Here is a 22,185-nt window from a genome sequence, read left to right on the forward strand (position 1 = left end):
AGGTGGTGATGACATCACCAATTATTAACCAAGTTTCCAAATGTTGGTTCTGTGTGTCACTCCTACCCAAGAGCAGATGAAGCAACAGAGCCTACGTCAGTCATGTCCAGACTCTACTTCCTAGAATAAAAATAACAAGACCAAGCCTTGTGCAGACACTGAACAAGCAGGGCTTCTTGGAATAATGCATAATCTAAGCATTGAGACATTAACCAATGCAAAGTATTATGTTGTTAAAAGGTTTTTTTTCAAAGCAGCATCTGGATCTGAGTTCTTTTGTAATTGAATGTTACTATAAAATAGTATAGCCACAGTTATTCAATAAATGGTATCTGTATAGCACCACCTGCTGTTTGTTCTTTTCCTTATTTCTCTGTCCACCTCACTGAGGTGGATGCACATGCTCAGTTCCAGTCTTCAGCTGCCACCAGTCCCATCTAGGCAAGGTTGATATATTGCTGTTTTTAATTTTAAAAGGAGAGCTGCATTGTGTTTTCCGACAAAGTTAATGGAGTTGTGCCACTATTACATGTTATTTTAATATAATTCTGCATGAAAAACTAGTTACTTTTGTAATTTAGTTTAATTTACAAAAAATGCTCCTGTTGTGAAATATTCTCTTGCCTTCATTTATAATGGCACCACCTGGTGTTTAATCTGTATAGTAATATGCACATCTATCTACTGAGCTGGATGAGCATGGACACATGTGCTCAGTTCCATCCTTCAACTGCCACCAACTGTATCTACTGTTAAAAGCTGTGACAGATACAGGGAGAGATCTGCAGCAGAAAGGACACACCACCTGAGCTCCTAGCCTGGAATAAATTTAGCAGAGCAATTAACGGGGAGCTCTCTGGCTCCATGTGAGGAACAGGGCTGTTTCTAGCTTTGTTAGAAAGGTATTCATGTATTATATGATGTCTGATTTTCTTATTTTTTTTTACAATACATTAACCTCTTCAGGACACAGGGCGTACCTGTACGCTCTGTGTATTTCTGATCACCGCCGCCCGGCGGGTGGTGATCGGAAGCCGGTGCCTGCTCAAATCATTGAGCAGGCACCTCGGCTAAATGCGCAGGTGGGTCCCGTGAAACTCCCCATGTCGGCGATCGCCGCAAACCGCAGGTCAATTCAGACCTGCGGTTTGCGGCTTTTACCTATTGCGGTGGTGGCGGGGACATCGGGTCCCCATGCGGCTGTAGGGGGGACCCGATGGCATGGAAGGCAGTGCGATGCCTAAGGCTACTTTCACACTTGCGGCAGGACGGATCCGACAGGCTGTTCACCATGTCGGATCCGTCCTGCGGCTATTTCGCCGTGCCGCCGCTCCGTCCCCATTGACTATAATGGGGACGGAGCTCCGGCGCAGCACGGCGAAAGCCGCCGGACTAAAAAGCCTGACATGCAGTAATTTTAGTCCGGCGGCCTTTCGCCGTGCATTATAGTCAATGGGGACGGAGCGGCGGTCCGGCGAAATAGCCGCAGGACGGATCCAACATGGTGAACAGCCTGTCGGATCCGTCCTGCCGCAAGTGTGAAAGTAGCCTAAGGAAGGCATCGCGCTGCCTTCCGGTGACGAGCCTGTCAGATCCAGCCCCCTGGATCTCACAGGCCGGAAGCTGTATGAGTAATACACACAGTATTACTCATACAGCCAATGCATTCCAATACAGAAGTATTGGAATGCATTGTAAAGGATTAGACCCCCAAAAGTTCAAGTCCCAAAGTGGGACAAAAAATAAAGTGAAAAAAAAAAGTTGAAAAAAAAAAAGTTTTCCCCCAAAAAAATTGTTTCAAGTAAAAAATAAACAAAAGCGTCATTTTCCCCAAATAAAGTAAAAAAAATTGGCAAAAAATAGGGGAAAAAAAGTATACATATTAGGTATCGCCGCGTCCGTATTGACCGGCTCTATAAAGATATATCACATGACCTAACCCCTCAGATGAACACCGTAAAAAATAAAAACTGTGCTAAATAAAAAATTTTGTCACCTTACATCACAAAAAGTACAACAGCAAGCGATCAAAAAGGCGTTTGCCCACAAAAATAGTACCAATCTAACCGTCACCTCATTCCGCAAATAATGAGCCCCTACCTGAGACAATCACCCAAAAAATAAAAAAACTATGGCTCAGAATATGGAGACACTAAAACATCATTTTTTTTTTTTTTAAAGCTGTTATTGTGTAAAACTTACATAAATAAATAAAAAGTATACATATTAGGTATCGCCGCGTCTGTATCGACCGGCTCTATAAAAATATCACATGACCTAACCCCTCAGATGAACACCATAAAAAATAAAAAATAAAAACTGTGCTAAATAAACCAATTTTTTATCACCTTACATCACAAAAAGTGTAATAGCAAGCGGTCAAAAAGTCATATGCACCTCAAAATAGTGCCAAAAAAACAGTCATCTCATCCTGCAAAAAATGAGACCCTACCTAAGATAATCGCCCGAAAACTGAAAAAACTATGGCTCTCAGAATATGGAAACACTAAAACATGATTTTTTTTTGTTTCAAAAATGATATTATTGTGTAAAACTTACATAAATAAAAAAAAGTATACATACAGTATATATAGGTATCGCTGCGTCCGTATCGACCAGCTCTATAAAAATATCTATTTTATCATGTTATCCAGATTGTGATTTTCTATATATCCTGTGTGTTTTTCATCTACTGCTGCATTGTATGTATTTATATTTTTATCTATTATATTGTTGAAATAAAGTGTATTCATTATCAGTTGTGCCATGCTTACTTATTGGTGTTTGGTAGTTTAGTATGTTGGCATCGCACACATACTTACTTTGAGCTGGTTACTATAGGTGTAAATTGCGTCTGACGCCTTAGTTTCAGCCGACTAAAAAGATGCTGCCATTGAAATATTATGCCTCAGGTATACGAAACAAGTCAAATGTGGTATTCCGAACAAAGGATGTAAAGTGAAGTTCAAAGCGTTTCCACAGATAACAATAAGAGATATTTCAATGTCAGCACTGTCATGTCAGGAATCCGTGAGGGGAGACAGAACTTGACATTTGAATGTTAAAGCACATGAAACCTGAGGGGAAACAAGCATTTAACGCCATTTAGAAAGGCTTAACTCAGCATTAATGGCACATACCTGTATGTAACACAGCTATTACACCTCCACATAAACTATTAGTGACAGGGCAGGTGCAAGGATTTTTGCCAACACAAGCGAAGCTACATTTTTGTCGTCCCCCCCCCCCCAATCACATCACCCCCATGTTAGATTTCACCCCCTCAATGTCACATTTCTCCCCCTCCATGTCACATCACATCACCCTCTTTGTGTCACATTTCTTCCCATTTATCGTGAATTATTTAAAGAGGACCTTTCATGTATATGTAGCCCAGGAATCTCCCTGCACTTACTATTGTCCCTGGGCGCCGCTCCGTTCGCCCGCTGTGGCCCCCGTTACTGTCTCCCGCGCCGTGTGCTAATTACTACTAACTTCGCAACAGGGAGGAGACATCAGCTTGCTACTTTCCCTGGGCGTTCCTTCTCTCTGGCTGTAGCGCTGTCCAATTGCAGCGCAGAGCGTCACAGCCAGGGGGAAGGTGAGTTTTTTTTCTCCCTGGCTGTAACGCTCTGCGCTGCAATTGGACAGTGCTACAGCCAGAGAGAAGGAACGCCCAGGGAAAGTAGCAAGCTGATGTCTCCTCCCTGTTGCGAAGTTAGTAGTAATTAGCACACGGCGCGGGAGACAGTAACGGGGGCCACAGCGGGCGAACGGAGCGGCGCCCAGGGATAATAGCAAGTGCAGTGAGATCCCTGGGCGCCGCGCTACATATACAGATATTTATATATATATATAAAAAAATAAAAATAAAATGGGGGATTTTAATTTTCATCATCCTCAGTACTGTGATCCCAACACACACCGACACCAGACCTAATACAAGTCTTTAGGGTGCAATGACTGTGGGTATTGGGGCAGTAGGTCTGCAGAATTGGGCATATACTATAAAATACCACCAGCATTCATCTGCCTTTTGGGGGATGTTCCTCTTTTATTAACAGTAATATAGAATAATGTTTTTTCTTTTCATATTAACGTTCTTTAACCCCTTCCCAGCATTCTTTAACCCCTTCTTTAAAGATGGCTCCTGGTCCAGAGCAGAGCGAGTGCCATAGCCACCTGGTGCCTGCTGTTTTATACAGCAGACACCCGTGGTAATGCCCTTTAACCCCTCAGATGCCATGGTCAAACGTGACCATGGCGTCTAAGAAGGCTAAAACTTGGAACGCCCGCTTCCGGGTCAGGCGTGCTTTCTCCCGGCAAAGATCGGGGAAAGTGCCCTGTTGTAATAATGAGCCGGAGCCTGTACTAGGCTTCCAGGCTCGTTATTAGTATATCCCAGTTCAGGCCAGCAGCACTGAAGTGGGATATAGTGATTTCTGTACAGAATAATGGAACTACCATTATTTTGTACAAGTTGCAATCTAATAATTGCAAGTTGTGGTCCACTTGGGGACCTAACAAAAAGTTAAAAATAAAGTTAAAAAAAACTTCTTTTTTTATAAACATTCAAATCACCCCCCTACCCCCCCCCCCCCAAAAAAAACCCAAAAAACAACATCATGGGCATCGCCTCGTGCGAAAACGCCCATACTATTAAAATCTAAAAAAAAAAAGTTATCCCATACCATGAACATAACAGGGGAACAAAAAAAAAAAAAATGGCCAACTTTACTTCCCAAAAAATTAAAAAAGTGATCAAAAAGTTATACACCCCCCACCAAAATGGTATTTAAAAAATAATAATACATATCTTCCTGCAAAAAAATTTGCCCCCACACATCTCTGTAGACGATAAAAAAAAAGTTATGAGGGTCAGAATATGGTGATAATAGAAATAAATGTTTCAAAAAGTTTTTTTTTTTTTTCCAGTATTAAAACGCAAGAAGAACTATACATATGGGGTATCTCTGGATTTGTACTGAGAATGAAGAGCACAAGTCAGTTTTACTGCAAAGGGAACGCCATAAAGAAAAACCCCTAAAACTGTGGCGGAATTGTGTTTTTTTCCCCCAATTCCACCACATTTTTTCCCCGCTTCCCACTACATCCTTCACAATAGTAAATGGTGTAATAAGAAAGTACAACTTGTCCTGCAAAAAACAAGCCCTCATATGGATATGTGAACGAAAAAATAAATAAAATTATGGCTCTGGGAAGGCAGGGAACGAAAATGGAAAAACATTAAAATCGCCACGTCAGGAAAGGGTTAAGGCAGCGAGATTATATTGTTAATAGTGTTAATAGAAAATTACAAAACACAACACATACAGGGGAAACAGCGAAAACAAAGTGAGATCTGCTTCCACACAGACAGTGTCAGACATGAAGTGCTGCTGCAGGCAGTACTTCTGTATATACTGCACTCATATCTCAATAAACCGCCATTCACCTGTTAGATATCAGGACAGCTAAAGGGGTTTTCCAAGATATTTTAACTGACTTCTATTCTAGACAGGTCATCAGTATCTGATCATTGGGTTTGACACTTGGGACCCTGACGATCATCTGTTTGAGAAGGCACTGGTGATAACAGTAGAGCCCTGGCCTTTTCTCAGCTTACTATGTCGTACATAGTACAGTGCTTGGTATCGTGCTCAGCCCCATTCACTTCCATGGAGCCGAGCTGCACCTAGGTCACGTGACCGATGAAGATGATGTCACATGACCTAGGGCTGTGATGGCTAACCTCCGGCATTCCAGCTGTGGTAAAACTATGACTCCTAAGATGCACACTTGCTTGGCTGTTCTCAGAACTCCATATAAATGAATGGAGCATGCTGGGAGTCGTAGTTTCACCACAGCTGGAGTGCCGGACGATACCTATCACTGGCTCAGGGAAAGCTGAGAGAAGGCCGTGGCTCTACTGAGTGTCGACGCCTTCACAAACAGCTGATCAGTCGTGGGTGTCAGACTCCCACCAATCAGATATTGATGACCTATCCAGAGGATACGTCATCAGTTCAAATATCTTGTTAAACCCCTATAACTGAATGTCAGAGGTCACATGACTGACGGCATCTTTAGTCTTACTCAGATCTCCTACGCATGTATCTTACAGAGGTGTAGCTAGGCTCTCCTACACTCGGGGCAAGGATTCAGTATGGAGCAAACCACTCCCCCCTTCGCACTTCCCCCCAATTTTAGTAAATCAAAAAAAGGAACAATATCAGCGCAGCTGCAATTTTTTTTTATACTAAGCTACGCCTCTAACTCTGCCCAATGCATAACTATCCTCACCAAATCCCACTTGGGGTTATGGGTGAATAGCAAAAAAATTGTGTAAAAATAGTCGCAAGCCCCCTTTTTGTAACTATTTAGGAGTGGTGAGGGAATGACGGGGTCCTGAACTCTGGCCCCTAACACATTTACTATCTTTTATGCCTGAAAAAAGGGCGTAAAAGAGGAGTAAAAACTACTCCAGTCAGGGGTCCAAGTAGTTGTTACTCCAGGTTCAGGGACTGCCAGACGTGCACTTAAGTCATCAGTATCTGATTGTTGGGGGTTTGACAGCAGGGACTACTGCCGATCAGCTGGTTGAGAAGGCACCGCTGCTCCTCTGAGCGCAGCGGCTATCTCGCTACTCACCAATCACAGCGCCGCACATTTGTCTATGCTTGGTATCGAAGCTCAGCCCTATTCACTTCTATGGGGCTGAGCTGCGCCTAGGCCATGTGGCCAATGAATGTGTCGTCACTTGGCTAGGGAAAGCAGTGAGAAGGCCTTGGCACCACTGCAAGCGCTGCTGCCTTCTCAAACAGCTGATTGGCAGGGGTCTCGAGTGTCAGACCCCCACTGATCAAATACTGGCTACCTATGCAGAGGATAGGTCATCAGTACTTAAGTCTCAGAAAACCCCTTTAATTCATAAATTAGGCTAATCCTCTGGCAGTGCAGATGGTGAACAAAGATCGGCGTAAAAAGCTGGTTCTTGTAAATGACCCCCAATATGTTACCTGATATTATATATCATAGGATACGTGGCGGTACCAATCCACTTTTTGACAAATGAAAGAACCTACTAATCCTACAACATCCAGGGTTTCACTGGCGTTTCGATGTGATGTCCACTGGGACCAGAACAAGAATAACCATATAAAGAAGGGATGGTAACCGTCCTGTTAAATCCCAAGCAGGGGGCGCTGTACTGGCCCTGGAAGACCTAGCCATCCCAATGGTATAACAGGGTAATTTAGGGTATTGCTATCCCTTTAGTGCTACAACACAGTGGTAATGCCCACATTGTGCCCCATCACAGTAGTAACATCCGCATTGTGCCCCGTCAAAGAATTGTACCGTCCACATTGTGCCCCCTCACAGTAGTTATCTCTGCCCCTGCCTCCTCACAGTAATGTCCACATTGAGCCCCATCATAGTAGTTATGTCCACATTGAGCCCCTTTACAGTAGTTATGCCAACATTGTGCCCTGTCACAGTAGTAATGCCCACATTGAGCCCCCTCACAGTAGTAATACCCTCAAAGTAGTTATCTCCACATTTTGTGACCATTTCAGGTGTGCTCCCTCCATTAATAAAGTAAACCAAAAAAAAAAAAAACACTGAATACTCACATGATCATGCACATCCGGCATTCCCAGCAGCAGAACGATGCGGTCACACACACACCTGCTGGGCTGTGTAGGAGTGGGCTGATTCCCGGGCCTGCGCGCTCCTCCCACACAGCCCAGCATCGCAATGTGTGGACTGCTTGGTAGAGGCGCAGCTGCGCTGAACTGTGAAGCAGCGAGGTGATGGTTCCCTGTTTCACCATTGCAATCGACTGGCCAGGCACCCCCTCAACCCCCTGCGTCTAGAGCACGTGCCCCACTTCTTTTTCTCTGTTACATACACAGATATGGCTGCAAGATTAACATGCAAAGAAAGGACAGAGATTGTGCTGATCTCCGGGGAGCACAGTACCTGAAGATGGCACATTCCCAGTATTAGTCTGGCAGGATTGGTGCCCTCCCCACATTATGGATGTGACGTCCATGACTGTTTGGATCGGCAGTTTCCGGGGAAGTTTATTGGGTGTCGTGGCGCCCCGTATTCCCCTGATCTCACCACTTTGGACCTGTGGAGTGATGTCAAGTCCAAGGTTTATGCAGTGAAAATCCAGAGTGTGGCACACATGCAACAGCGGATCCTGGATGCCGATGCAAGCAATTCTGCTGAGGTGTTCTTAGTGCATCGTGAATGGGAGAAGAGGATCGCCTTTACGATTCGAAACAGGCCGCAAATAAAGAGTATTCTGTAGTGGACTGTCATTGGTTTCCATGTCACGGAAAAATTGTTAATAACTTTGGCAAGAATAAAGGTATGTCACATCCACAGATTTGGATTACCTATCAAACTTTCTATCAGATACATATATCACATGCACCCCTTCCCATTTGAAAATATTGACTTGGTTCCAAGATGGCGGCTTTCAAAATGGCTGTTGTGTTGGACACCACCCCTCACAGATTTGCCCACTTCCTCTTAGAAAAATGTCTCACACAGGATGGTGTTCTCAACCACCGTTTCACATTTATTCAGGCGTCTCCATATTTTTGGACCATCCTGTATACGAACTCAGAGGTGTTTGAGAAATGTGACAAAATATTAAAATTTCATGATGAGAGTTTTGCATGGCTTTTTCCTACATAGAGAAATAGTATACTGTTGGCCCAAGTTACAGCATGCTTTGCCCGATCAGATTTGTATTGATAGTCTGCAGGACCTCCACAGATAATTGAGACTATCACAATTGTGTACATTTCAGTAGTAAAAAAACAAGAGACAATAAGTTTCAATAAAATCATTTTATATACATTAATGCATATTTACAATATAATACTGATCTGAAAAGATGACATATCATATAATACACATTGCAAGATAAATTAAATATGCTTAGTATGCTCAAAAAATGAGATTAAGAATGATGAACCACAGCAACAGATTAGACAGATACTCTTCTAGAATTTCTCTCTCATCCCCAGAACAATTTCACTTAAAATGCAACATTTCCTTTTGCTTTCCTATATAACTGAAGATAAAGAACATGGAAAATATGAAAATGAATGTTTTAACCATAAATACAGGCTTGCTGTTACATTTGATATTAGTGCATTTGTACATAGTCATGTTGGGATTTAGGATTTTAGCACCCAAGTTTAAGATAAAAGTAAGCTTCACAGGCAATTTCCACAACTATACTGTACAGTATATACAGCTTGCCTTCAAAGTGAAGAAACTAAACACAAAACCCTTGTGGTCAGGGTACTTGAAACAGCTCTAATTGTGAGACATCTACTCAAATGATAAAAATGGTAAACTGCTCCATACAGTGAGAGTTAGCATCATATAGCCCTCTGTTGGGCTAGTGATCTTCGGGTATCCTATGGGCCTCTTACTGTGAATCTCTTCCATACAGAAAACATCTGAGGATGCCATTTGTAGGCTAAGCAGTCAAAACGTGAGGAATATGGTCTTGTGAATCAATGTAGAGACAAGTAGAGGATGACTACCCAGCAGGTGCATTTAAGAAGAATGAACCCCAACAACATATGAGACAAAGAGAGGATTACAAGAAACGGTTTCATAATTCCAGTTGGATGTAATACACAGTATACTCCCTCCACAAATACTATCCTGCACCGTACTTCCAGACAGAGGAAGGCAGTCTTCAGACAGAATCCGGTGGCTCCTTTAAGACTTAAACGTTAACAGAGACTGCTCGTTCTACTTCTACTATCTAATCTGCCTTGTATAGGATGTATTATTGCTATATAATATTGAACTGCTCTCATGAGTGTAGGGAAATTTCCAAAAATAACTGTCTGGGAAATTTGAACTTCTTAGAAATTCTTCAGTCTCTTACTACATTTTAGGCAAGGCAGCCATACTGGGAATATAGACTATAGACTGGCATAATTCCTCTCAGAATACAGGAAAAAATATCATAGGAAATTTGTTTTCTTCTGCCGCCAACTCAGTAATTTCTAAGTGGCCCTACAGCGAATATAAGTGACTCCATTTATTCAAAAATACTAGTGAAATACTATACAAGCAATTCACTAATGAGTAAAACAGCACCCAAAATAGTCGCTATTTAATGCGGTTGTCCCATAAAAAGTATCACCTATCTACAGGCAGTGGTCTGACATCTAGGACCCACAGTGATCTTGTGAATGAGGAATCTCCTCTCTGAATGGAGGGGTCGTGTGCATGTCCATCAATCCATTCGCTTCTATGGGACTGAAAGCGCCAGTTATGCCAATCCCATAGAAGTGAAAGGAGAGATGGACCAACATGTGCACACTACTGCTCCATATAGAGAGGGGACTCAAGAACTCCACATTTGTGGGATCGCTGTGGATCCTAGGAATGGATGATTACTTACTGGGTTAACCCCTTTAAGTTGCAGCTCAGTTTTCTAATAGTGTGAATGCAAGGCGCAGCTAAATCTTGGGGATGGGACACAAGTTTTTTTTTTACATTTGTGAAAATCTTTAAAGGTCAGTTATGAGCACATATCTTCTCCAGATCACCACCACAGTGGAATGAAGGAAAGGTAATATACCTCCACAGATCAGTAACTTGTCACATGCAAGCAGGTAACATTTTTTTAGCGGATGGGTGCATACGATTCTTTGGTTCTACATAAAGTAAAAGATATGGGGATACAAAAGTTCTCTTACATAACGATTAATCAATGTGTGTGTCATTACTGAATGTACCACGATAGTGAATACTGGATGAATAAAGGCCAGGTAGATAACGCCTGTAAGAAGAAGGGTAAATTCATCTAATTAAAACTGCTCGAATTCATCATCTACTTATCACCAGTTTATCTTTATCTCCTAAACGAGAAACATTGACTTAAAATACTATAATCACCGAGATCAAACAAGAACACGATACACAATACGTCAAGGTCACAAACAGAAAAACAAAAAAATAAAAAATACATTTCCAGTCCTTACTCTTCTAGACTAAATGGTGTACTAGGAACATAATCCATCACACTTAGGGCATTATGTCAGCTCTACAGAAATGAAATAAATAACAGTCAGAGTCAGTAAGGGCGAGAGGGAAGTCAAACATATAGTAGTTTGGAATGAGGAGTGCCAATGTGGATAGATTGTACATAAATACATATAAAGTTTCAAGCGTAGACTGAAATCCTGACTTCAGCAGCATGAAACACTTAATACATAGTCATGTAAAACCTCTGGAACGTCAGTCAATGACAAACCACATCCAACATGAACCTCAGCTGTCTGGCTTTGATTGACCCCATAGGTGGAAATCCATTCACTCACTGATAGCTGGAGGTAAATAAGCCAATGGGTCAATATCCTCTAATATACAGACCAAACCTCCCAAAACAAAACTAATCAAGTTCAATGGACATAAAATTAGGTAGGCCTTTATAACAACTAGGCCTTGTGCTGAGAATCACAGCTGACTTTTACTTATGGCTAGTATCATGAATGATCTCATATTTAGTCTTCCTATCAAATCATAGCTGATGCCTACACAAACTATACGATAAATAAAATTATGCCAAGCATAAAAGTATACCTGAAATATTCAGGGAATGAATTTTCTCAAAATGGTGGTCTTGGGGAACATGTTCACCCGGATTGATGTCAAACAATGAGACTGAAAAAAACGTAGTGACTGACAGCCTATCTTAATTTACAATCCTAAAGTCTACACCTTCAGGAGCGTTTTTTAATCATTGCACTCTACCCATTTTGTTTTAAAAAGTAATTTTTTTAGATTGGTCTATATTAAAACTTTTGAACGGCTTATTTTTTCTCTACAGCTTTCACTTTCAGTGTATCTGCAGACTGTTGCTTTCCCTTCTCAGTCATAAAGACTCAATATAGCCACATTCTTATCAGTCTGATAGGAATGTAGCTTAAATGCGTGTTTATGAGCTATCAGGAGCTCAGAGATAAGGGTTACAGATGAAACAGCTCTTTGACAGATTTACTGAGAAGGGGAGAGCAACAGTCTTTCGATGCACTGAACGCTGTAAAAGAAAAACTGTTGAAAATGTTTAATAAAGACAAATATAAAAGTGCTATTTTAGCCCAAAATGAGTAAAATACAATAATAAAAAACTGCTCTGAAAAGGTGTACATAGCCTTTAAAAATGTCTCTTTCAAAAATATTCTCAGATTAAAATGGCTGTGTGTGTGCCAAGCTCACGCTTTCTGTAAGGGAGAAGACCACAAATGCACAACCACAGACACTCTAAAAATGGAAACAGAGACCCACTTGTTCTAGAAATCAGTGTATGTCCCACGTGTCACACCAAAACCAGGGTGACTTGTCACATGAGAGTTTAGAAACCACATCACAAGTCAATGAACCACTCTCGGATTTAGAATATTAAACCTAATAAAAGAGTAATAAATAATAGATTATTAAACCCTGCTTCTTTCAGGGTTACTCTACATGGGGTGCTCTTTAGGTATTAAACATAATTAATGCTGCAATTAAAGCTCCTTACATCGATATGAAAGAAATAGAAAACGCAAGTTGTACCTGACTGCTTATTGCACTTCTTATTTCACAATCCTGAACAAACCCTGTACTTGCTATAATGTGCAGTTTATTAAAAGGACATCTGTCAGTAGATCTGTACCTGTTACATGTGCACCTGGCAGCTGAAGGCATCTGTGTTGGTCCCATGTTCATATGTTCCTGGATTGCTGAGAAAAATGAAGTTTTAATATATGCAAATGACCCGCTAGGAGCAACGGGGGCGTTGCCGTTACACCTAAAGGCTCTGCTCTCTCTGCACTTTGACTGACAGGGCCAGGTGTGATGATATTTTCACTGCCTGGCCCTGTATAAGTGGAGAGGGCGCCGCAGTTGAGAGAGAGAAGAGCCTCTAGGTGTAACGGCAATGCCCCCGTTGCGCCTAGAGGATCATTTGCATATATTAAAACATCATTTTTCTCAGCAATGCAGGAACATATGAACATGGGACCAACATAGGTGCCTTCAGCTGCCAAGTGCACATGTAGCAGGTCAGTCAGTGTCATAGGGACAAATCTGCTGACAGATGCCCTTTAAATAATCTAAAACTTGTAAGCATGGATATTGCAGCCATTACAACTCATTTAAAGGGAATCTATCACCTTGACAGACACATTACCTTCATCTGTTAAGTAAGGCAAAGTGGTCCTCAAGAGAACGTATCTACATCCATGGTATCTTACATACTAAAGTGGGCATGCTTTACCTTACAAGGCATGTTTAGTGCAGAGCTCCTCCAACTGGCTGTATATCTTATGGCATCTAACAGCTGCACTAAATAAAAAGGGTCGGTCCTGGTGAAACTTCCCTTGGGTCTCACTGTGAACTGTTCTACAAGTGTTTTCTCTTCTAGTGAAAAATTACAGAAAATCAACGATGCCGCATTTATAACCAACCAAATCTAGCTGCCAGACACATTACAGTGAAAATAGATATACTATTCTTTGCATTTCTAAATGATAAAATTGGTAAAAGAAATGTGTAATTATGATACACTAAATAAAACAAACTGGTTGTCAGTTACATTTATTAACTACAAGCCTGTGGTCGGACCACAAATTACTAGGCCACGCATTTTGTGATCAACACTTCTGCATCTGTGATGTCACAATTCAGACCTACAGCACCCCCCATTAAATCAGGCAGCGTCTGCTGAAAACTTGGTTAATGCTTTACCTATGAGACACGATAAATGTGCGATGGAAATTCTGTTTCCAAATTAGTTAATTGCAAAATCAAACAAAATTGCAAACATAAAAGGCATCCATAATTGCCGACTACATGCAACTCTTGTGACTGAACAGAAACAGAAGACTACACATTCTGTAGTTACAAAAAGGTACCCCAGGGAATACTGATGCTTTGGTCTTCATCAGGATGAGTGCTACTAATGTCCTATAGCACACAGATGGTACAAATGTCTTCCATGGCAGTCCTGTACTATATTCCACAAGCCCACCACTATTTGCCTATACAGAAACCTGCTCAATCACATCATTGGCTTTCATGTCCAGCAAGCCAATGAGCAGGCAACCCAGCAAGAAATCCAGTCAGTGCGGTGTACCATTGTGGTATAACTGAGATCTAAAAACTCGGTAGAAAACGTATAGAAAACGGATTTCCTGCTACGGGACCTGAAGGCTAGGACGATTTCAGTTAGAAAAGCACTAGCATCTTTAATATACGTGTGCTACCTTGTAACATGGTCCATCAATGCCTCTCAGTAGTGGTGAATTATATATGGAGGACACGTTTAATCTGATAGGAGTATTCACAGAAAACCCTTTCTAAAAAAATAAATTAAAGAAAATAAAATCAAAGCATTCCCATTCTCCACAGAAGCCACCAAAAATGTGTTTACAAGGAAAGACATATTTGGCTAGTTATGACAACATGCAAAATTAAACAGATTTTGGGAAATTTATGAAAACTGGCATTCCTATACCCCAGGATGCCAGATCGAGATGTGCCTAATTTATAAGAGAGCATATCTGCCCCTCCGAGCACAAGAAACTCAAATCTATGCCAGCGAGGGGCTCATGTAGACCTGAGCTATCTTAAAGGCGTTCTCCAGGAATAATTTTAAGTGACTGCAAGCGACCTGTCCTAGAATGTGAGCAGGACTGGTTGCCACCACTTGTAGAGCGGTCATGCCGAGTGGGGGTGGGGCTTCATTACACTGCTCTATTATAGATGGTAATGATGTGATCCTGCCTACAATATGCCATCTTGGCTGAGCAGCCTGACAGGAACGCTTACCAGTGTAGAGTACATACAAGGGCCAGAGCATAGTGTGCAGTGAGGCCTCATTCGCCTAGGCAGTTCTGCAAGTGGAGGCAACCTGCCTGCTCATATTCTAGGACGGGTTGCTAGGGGCCATTTTACCTAATTCCCAGAGAACCCCAAGCCATTTTCTGATGTAATTAGAGTAAATTTGATGGGCTGAGGAAGCTCAGAAAGCTGCAGATTATGACGTAATAATGGAGTGTGCCATACTTTGCGACTTTTTAACGCCACACAGTTGCATTAAAGGGGTTGTCCGGCCATACATATTGATGACCAATTGTCAGGATAGGATAGTCTGTGTATACGTGCTGTCTTCATACTTCTTCTTGTATACACAGACTGTCCGATCAGCACGGGGAAGCTTACCATTTTCCCTGGAGACGCGCACCCACCATTCATTCAAATAGGTGTGCTGCCCCCCCCCCCCCCAAGTCTATCGGCAGGATAGGTCATCAATATCTGATCGTGGGGGTCCAACACCCTGCCGATCAGCTGTTTGACGAGGAGACAGTGCTACAATCCTCTTCATTACACTGCACTTCATCTCAGAAGTGCAGTGTAATACAAGTACTTGCTCCATTCACTTAAATGGAGTGACTACTTGTTGCATGGAGCACCGTCTTCTCTTCAAACAGCTGATTGATTGATTGGTGGTGGACCCCCACCAATCAGGTTATCAATATATATGGTCAGACAAACCCTTTAATAAACCTCACCCAGAGTGCTGCTGGGACATGGTAGATTGCACACCTTTCATTTCACTAGATCTCTAATGAATCAGTTGTTTTGTACCTTTGAGTTTTTTTCAACTGAAGAAATGCTAGCCTTTACAGCCACGGTGGGACAGCACCCTGCACCAACTCAGAGGATGCAACGAGGACATTTTTAGAGTTGCTTTACATTTCAGATTCTGATATGTACAATAAAGTTGAAATTGCTCTAATCTATGAACTGCAGCTATAAGTGTCTTTGATTCCAGCATAGCAGTATGGTATGGAGGCATTCATGCAATGGATAGAACCACTGGAGATGGCCACACATCAGCTGATTGTAATAGATCAAAGTCAATACAATATGGTTTTCTATTTAAAGTCTTTTTAGACACGGGCAATGATCAGGTGAAATTCAACCAGTAGGACAACACTGAGTCTGAAGCAAATTACAGACAGCAATTAAGAATAAAATGGCTATACACATAAGACAGCTGTCAGCCGAACGCCATTCCTCCCGACTCCTCCGCATACATACATGCTTGGCTGTGCAGACATGTGCCCCGAATGGGGGGGAGAGAAGATGCCACTGTCAGACATCGCTTGCTGTAGCTCCTGAGAACAAAAGGATCCGTTGAAATCAGACTACCCAATCCTCATCTCCACCAACAGCTGCCTTTGGGGAGAGTCGGGAGGTCCCCATAGACATTAGTGTGAAATTGGCAGGTTCGGCTGACATTTTTCTGATGAGTACGGCTAGCTTCAGACTAGCATATAAAAAAACAAAAAACAAATACAAAACAGAAATAAAGAACACATTATTTGGAAGAGCGCACCAATGCACATTCTACTGAACTCCCTAGTATGAAGAAGCTTCAGAAGATGAAGCAGGGGAGATGCCCCTGGCAAAGAAAGCTGCAGGTGTCTTGAACAGCGTCATAAGACACCAACACTGTTGCTAAGACATATGTTTATAGAGAAACCAAGAATTGGCACTTTAGTCTGCAGTTCATCACTGCGTGTTCAGGCACAGTAAGTATATGTCAAAAAAAAAAAAAAAAAAAAAAAAAAAAAAGTGAAAATAGAAAACCAAGTTATCTACAGCACAATCTATTAAAGCTCAGAACTGTGCAGCTAAAAGTAGAAAAATAAAAGCACCACACAAAAATAAAAAAGATAAAACATACGGTAAGTATCTGTATTACTATGCTATAGTGCCTCCTACTGGAAAAGGAGTTAACTGTAAAATAAAATAAAAATATATTTTTTTTTGACAGGGTTAGTTATTTCTTGAACATTTTGTCCATTTACAGAGATAGAGAGTTTACAGATTTCTAAAGCAAGTATTAGTAACATTTGAAAAGTCCTCTTTCTTTCCGAATTATACTGGCACATATGCAGAGCAGCTGGTGAACAATTCAAAGGCATGTGCCCTATCCGATTATTCCTGAGGAAACTGCTAGCCAGTGTAACCACGTCGGTCACATTCCACAAAGCTATCTTCAAGTATGTTAATGTATTGACTACCATCCAAGCCTGCAACGTATTGATCAGCAGTAAGTCCTGGTCTTATCTGGTGGTAGAAGGATCGAGCAGCTTTGTATGTAGCAGCTTGCTGGCTATCTAGGGGCAAAAGATGGAGAGGGCTCATACTTTTATAGGGTATTACAAAGCTGTGTATTCCCTGCTAGGATTGTACCTATTAACAGTACAGTAGTGTGGAAAAAAAAAAAACCACCATTAAATCCAGTTCATAATTTTTTCTAAATAAATTACAGTACCAATGATTTCTCGTAAATGTCTATCTACATTTTCCACTGTATGTTCAAGCACTGTGGAAATTCAGTAATATAATTTACATAAAACTATTTTACAGGTATTTAAGATGCAAGATTTTTTTTTTCTTCTAAAAAAATTAAATAAAAAAAAAAAAAAACAAATGAAAAAAGAAAAAAAAAAAAAAAAAACTTTAGCTACTGTGAGTCTTCTTGACAATTTGTTTGTTCCTCGATAACTTGTTTGACTATTTCGGCAAGTTTAAGGCGATCGACTTTATCTGTAAAACCTTGGCCTAAAAGAAAAAATGTAACATGATGGGATCGTGTATGAAATAAGTGACTATAACATGCTCATTAACAAAAACTCCAAAACATAAAATCACTCTATGAAGGCACAAGTTACTGCCGCACGAGTCACTTGTCTAGCTAAGATAACCTGGTCAGGACATTTTTCATTTTTTCCTCCCTGCCTTCTAAGAGCCATAACTTTTGACTTTTCTGGTCACCGACAAGGGTTTGTTTTTGGCGGGAGAAGTATTTTTAATGGCATTATTTAATTCATCATATCCTGTACAGAATTTTTTTTAACAAAAACAAACAATTTATGGGGTGAAATTGCTTAAAAAAAATAAAAATGCAATTATACGGTTTTTTTTTTTGTTTTTTTTCAAGGCATTCCCTATGTGCTAAAAATGTCATGACACCCTCATTCTGCGGGCCAGTACGATTATGGCGATCCAAATTTATATAGCTTAAACTAAATTTTACTACATTTTCTTTTTACCTCTTTGTGGTCTGTAAAGGTTTGTATTTTGTGGGGCAAACTGGAGTTTTTATTATTACCATTATGGGATACATATGACTTTTTGACCACTTTTTATTCATTTTTTTTTTTTGGAGGGGGTGAAGTAACCAAAAAAATGGCGATTTGTCCATTTTGATGTTTTTTCATTATGGTGTTCATTATATGGGATGAAAACTTTTTTTTTATAATTTAATAGTTCTGACATTTTTGGAAGCAAAAATACAAATTATATTTATTTTTATTTTTCATTGTTTATTTTTAGATGCAATACTAGGAATGGGGCGAGTTCATTTTTAAAAATGTTTTGTATTTTAGTTACTTTCCTTTTTAGTTTGTTTAGGGGAGTTGAACATGTCATCATTGAATTGCTTATACCACACACTGCAATAGGATTCTTCTGCAGTCTATGGAAATTCTCCACCCTACCCTAATGTAGGCCTTAACCGGCATTTTACTATGGCAGACCTGAGAGCTTTCACAAAGCCCTAAGCCTGCCATAGCAATCGATCAAAACCCCTAGATTTCGCCACTGCGGGTCTGATTGGAGAACAGAGGGAGTTCCCCTCCCTCTGCCTAACCAATCTGGTGCTGTGGTCGCTATTGACCGTAACATCTGAGGGATTAAATGACTGGAACTGGAGTCATTCCAGCTTAAAGGAAATGTGTCATCAGAAAATGATATATTATTTAAATCACATTTTTATGTTTAACATTTTTATTGATGTGATTTTTTTATTTTCCAGGTGACTATCTATATTTAAACAAAAACCATAAATCCTGCAGTTTTCGCTGTGGCCACTGATAATAATAGGCACCACTTCTTAGTCTGTACTAGGGCTGCACGATATGTGAATTTTGTGCGATTGCGATTAGGGCCCTAAAAATTGCGATAACGATGTGCGATGCGATATTTTAAAGGGAATTGTGCTAGAGGTCTATTTGCTTGGATTTTCCCATATGAGCCGCTGACGTGGCTGGGTATGACATAGTTATGGGGGATCTGTGGAGGACGCTGTGTTGTGGGGGATCTGTGGATGACGCTGTGTTGTGGGGGATCTGTGGATGACGCTGTTATGGGGGATCTGTGGAGGACGCTGTGTTGTGGGGGATCTGTGGAGGACACTGATGTGGGGGATCTGTGGAGGACACTGATGTGGGGGATCTGTGGAGGACACTGTTATGTGAAGGATCTGTGGAGGACGCTGTTATGTGGGGGATCTGTGGAGGACGCTGTTATGTGGGGGATCTGTGGAGGACGCTGTTATGTGGGGGATCTGTGGAGGACGCTGTTATGTGGGGGATCTGTGGAGGACGCTGTTATGTGGGGGATCTGTGGAGGACGCTGTTATGTGGGGGATCTGTGGAGGACGCTGTTATGTGGGGGATCTGTGGAGGACGCTGTTATGTGGGGGATCTGTGGAGGACGCTGTTATGTGGGGGATCTGTGGAGGACGCTGTTATGTGGGGGATCTGTGGAGGACGCTGTTATGTGGGGGATCTGTGGAGGACGCTGTTATGTGGGGGATCTGTGGAGGACGCTGTTATGTGGGGGATCTGTGGAGGACGCTGTTATGTGGGGGATCTGTGGAGGACGCTGTTATGTGGGGGATCTGTGGAGGACGCTGTTATGTGGGGGATCTGTGGAGGACGCTGTTATGTGGGGGATCTGTGGAGGACGCTGTTATGTGGGGGATCTGTGGAGGACGCTGTTATGTGGGGGATCTGTGGAGGACGCTGTTCTGGGGGATCTGTGGAGGACGCTGTTCTGGGGGATCTGTGGAGGACGCTGTTCTGGGGGATCTGTGGAGGACGCTGTTCTGGGGGATCTGTGGAGGACGCTGTTCTGGGGGATCTGTGGAGGACGCTGTTCTGGGGGATCTGTGGAGGACGCTGTTATGGGGGATCTGTGGAGGACGCTGTTATGGGGTGGATCTATGGAGGACGCTGTGATGGGGTGGATCTATGGAGGACGCTGTTATGGGGTGGATCTGTGGAGGACGCTGTTATAGGGGGATGTGTGCTATGACACATAGGGCCATGAGGGGGGGGGGGGCAGCATAAGACATATAGCATCTTATGCTGGTCCCCCTCATGGCCCTATGTGTCCCCTCATGTGTCCTAAACTGTGCACATAACTGGCTTTGTGTAAAGTATTTTACTAGTGTGTGAAACAATCTCTCTCCTATTGATAACAGGTCCAGCCTGTTACTCACTGTCACTATGAATGCACTACAGTGAGCGGTAGCGAGCTGGCCGGCCGGCGCGTGACTGACGTCACTTAGTAACGCTCCTCCCACTTCAGGAAGCAGGAGCGTTACTAAGTGACGTCAGTCACGCGCCGGCCGGGCCGCTCGCTGCCGTTAGCTGCAGTGCATTGATCGTGACTGACGTCACTTAGTAACGCTCCTCCCACTTCAGGAAGCAGGAGCGTTACTAAGTGACGTCAGTCACGCGCCGGCCGGGCCGCTCGCTGCCGTTAGCTGCAGTGCATTGATCGTGAAAGTGAGTACAGAGGCTGGACCTGTTATCAATAGGAGAGAGATTGCTTCACACACTAGTAAAATACTTTACACACAAAGCCAGTTATGTGCGCGGGGCCCCTTCATATATAATCGCTGCATTTTCGGGTCGGCCAAATCGCCATATCGCATTTGCCGATTATCGCGATTCGATTATTTTTTAGATTTATCGTGCAGCCCTAGTCTGTACAGATCACTTTACTGCAGTTATATATTATACTAGGCCTGCCTGTAATGATATGGAGATATCACCTTTTGCATAGATAAGACAGGATCCACCATTCACCATAGGTGATTGTCAGAGCTTTTCTATTCTTTCCTTGTACAATGACCTCTGCACAGGTCACAGAGCATGCCTAAAAAAACTCTCTAATAGAAGTCAATGAGGCTTTGTAAATGCTGTTAAGAACAGCTCAGGCAAAACGGCCGCCCCCATAATCATGTTCAGAAAATAAAAATAGAAAAATAATCAGATTAGTAAAATAAGAGATGTACTGCTATGTGGTTTTAACCGTCAGAAAAAAATTTTGGTGACACATTCCCATTAAAGCTGACAGCTTTCTCTCCCGATCATCCCATTCATATGTATGTAGTACATGGGGAGAAGGCTGCTGCCAGACATCTCTGACAGTGACTTATCTCCTTAGAACAAAGGGGTCATATGCCACTGGGGAAAGAAAGTAGGCCCCATACCCAATAGAAAGTCGGCAAAACCTGCCGAAATAGGAAGGTTTGGTTGACAAAGATCTAATGTGTATGGCTAGCTTTAGGCTTTGTCTAGTAAAAATTCCTTTATAATATAAGACCAATAAATAGCTAGTTCATATCAATCATCCAAGGCATACAGCCCAGCTGATCATATTTAGGGCACTATGAATGAAGCCTGTAAGGCATGGAGCTAAACAGCCTCTGTGCATGGCTATACAGGCGCTGCTAGACGTCGTGAGTTGGGCAGATATGGTCCCTTTATTAAAAAAAATAATAATTGTGTCGGACGGACAGAAAACCTCATTAGGTTTCGGTAGCATTGGAAGTACCGTAAATGGCTCAGGCAGCTCTATGACAGCCCTTTTTTGTACAGAGCTTATTTATGGGTATTAGTTGGGAATAGGTGGGTGATAAGCACTGGCTGATTTGCATTTGGTCAGCGGTAATCTAACGTCTATAAGAAGTTTTAGCCATGTACATCTTTTTCTGAACTTACCATTCCAACTGAAACTTTGTAACGTGTCTCTGAGCAATTTACAGTCTCTGTTGAATTCCCAGGCTTCTAACACAACTTCATTTAATTTTTCATCTTCATTTTCGCCTGAGATAAAGATCAATAAAACAAGAAAGATTAACATAATATACAAAACTTCAAGGTGTATCTTGTCTCATTACAATGTACTGCGACAAAGTGGAATGAATGAAGCGGTATGAGCAGACATTGCTGGATCAGAAAGCATGGTAAGCACAGAGCTTGCTAAACCACTGTTACC

The 22,185-nt window shown here is 41.9% G+C and overlaps 1 protein-coding gene across 2 annotated transcripts in view; it reads right to left on the reverse strand.

Annotated features, from left to right (window-relative positions):
- Window positions 1-15,638: 15,638 nt before the first annotated feature.
- MAPKAPK5 (MAPK activated protein kinase 5) overlaps window positions 15,639-22,185 on the reverse strand; it is a 70,722-nt gene continuing 64,175 nt past the window's right edge. For both annotated transcript variants that reach the window (XM_040416058.1, XM_040416057.1), the window contains exons 13-14: window positions 21,909-22,013; window positions 15,639-17,673 (exon numbers count right to left, since the gene is read on the reverse strand). In XM_040416058.1, the coding sequence (XP_040271992.1) occupies window positions 17,576-17,673; window positions 21,909-22,013 (203 nt within the window). In that variant the 3' untranslated portion in view covers window positions 15,639-17,575. The remainder of the gene's footprint in view (window positions 17,674-21,908; window positions 22,014-22,185) is intronic.

This window comes from Bufo bufo, chromosome 2 (assembly GCF_905171765.1).
Source record: "Bufo bufo chromosome 2, aBufBuf1.1, whole genome shotgun sequence".
Classification (NCBI taxonomy): Eukaryota; Metazoa; Chordata; class Amphibia; order Anura; family Bufonidae; genus Bufo; species Bufo bufo.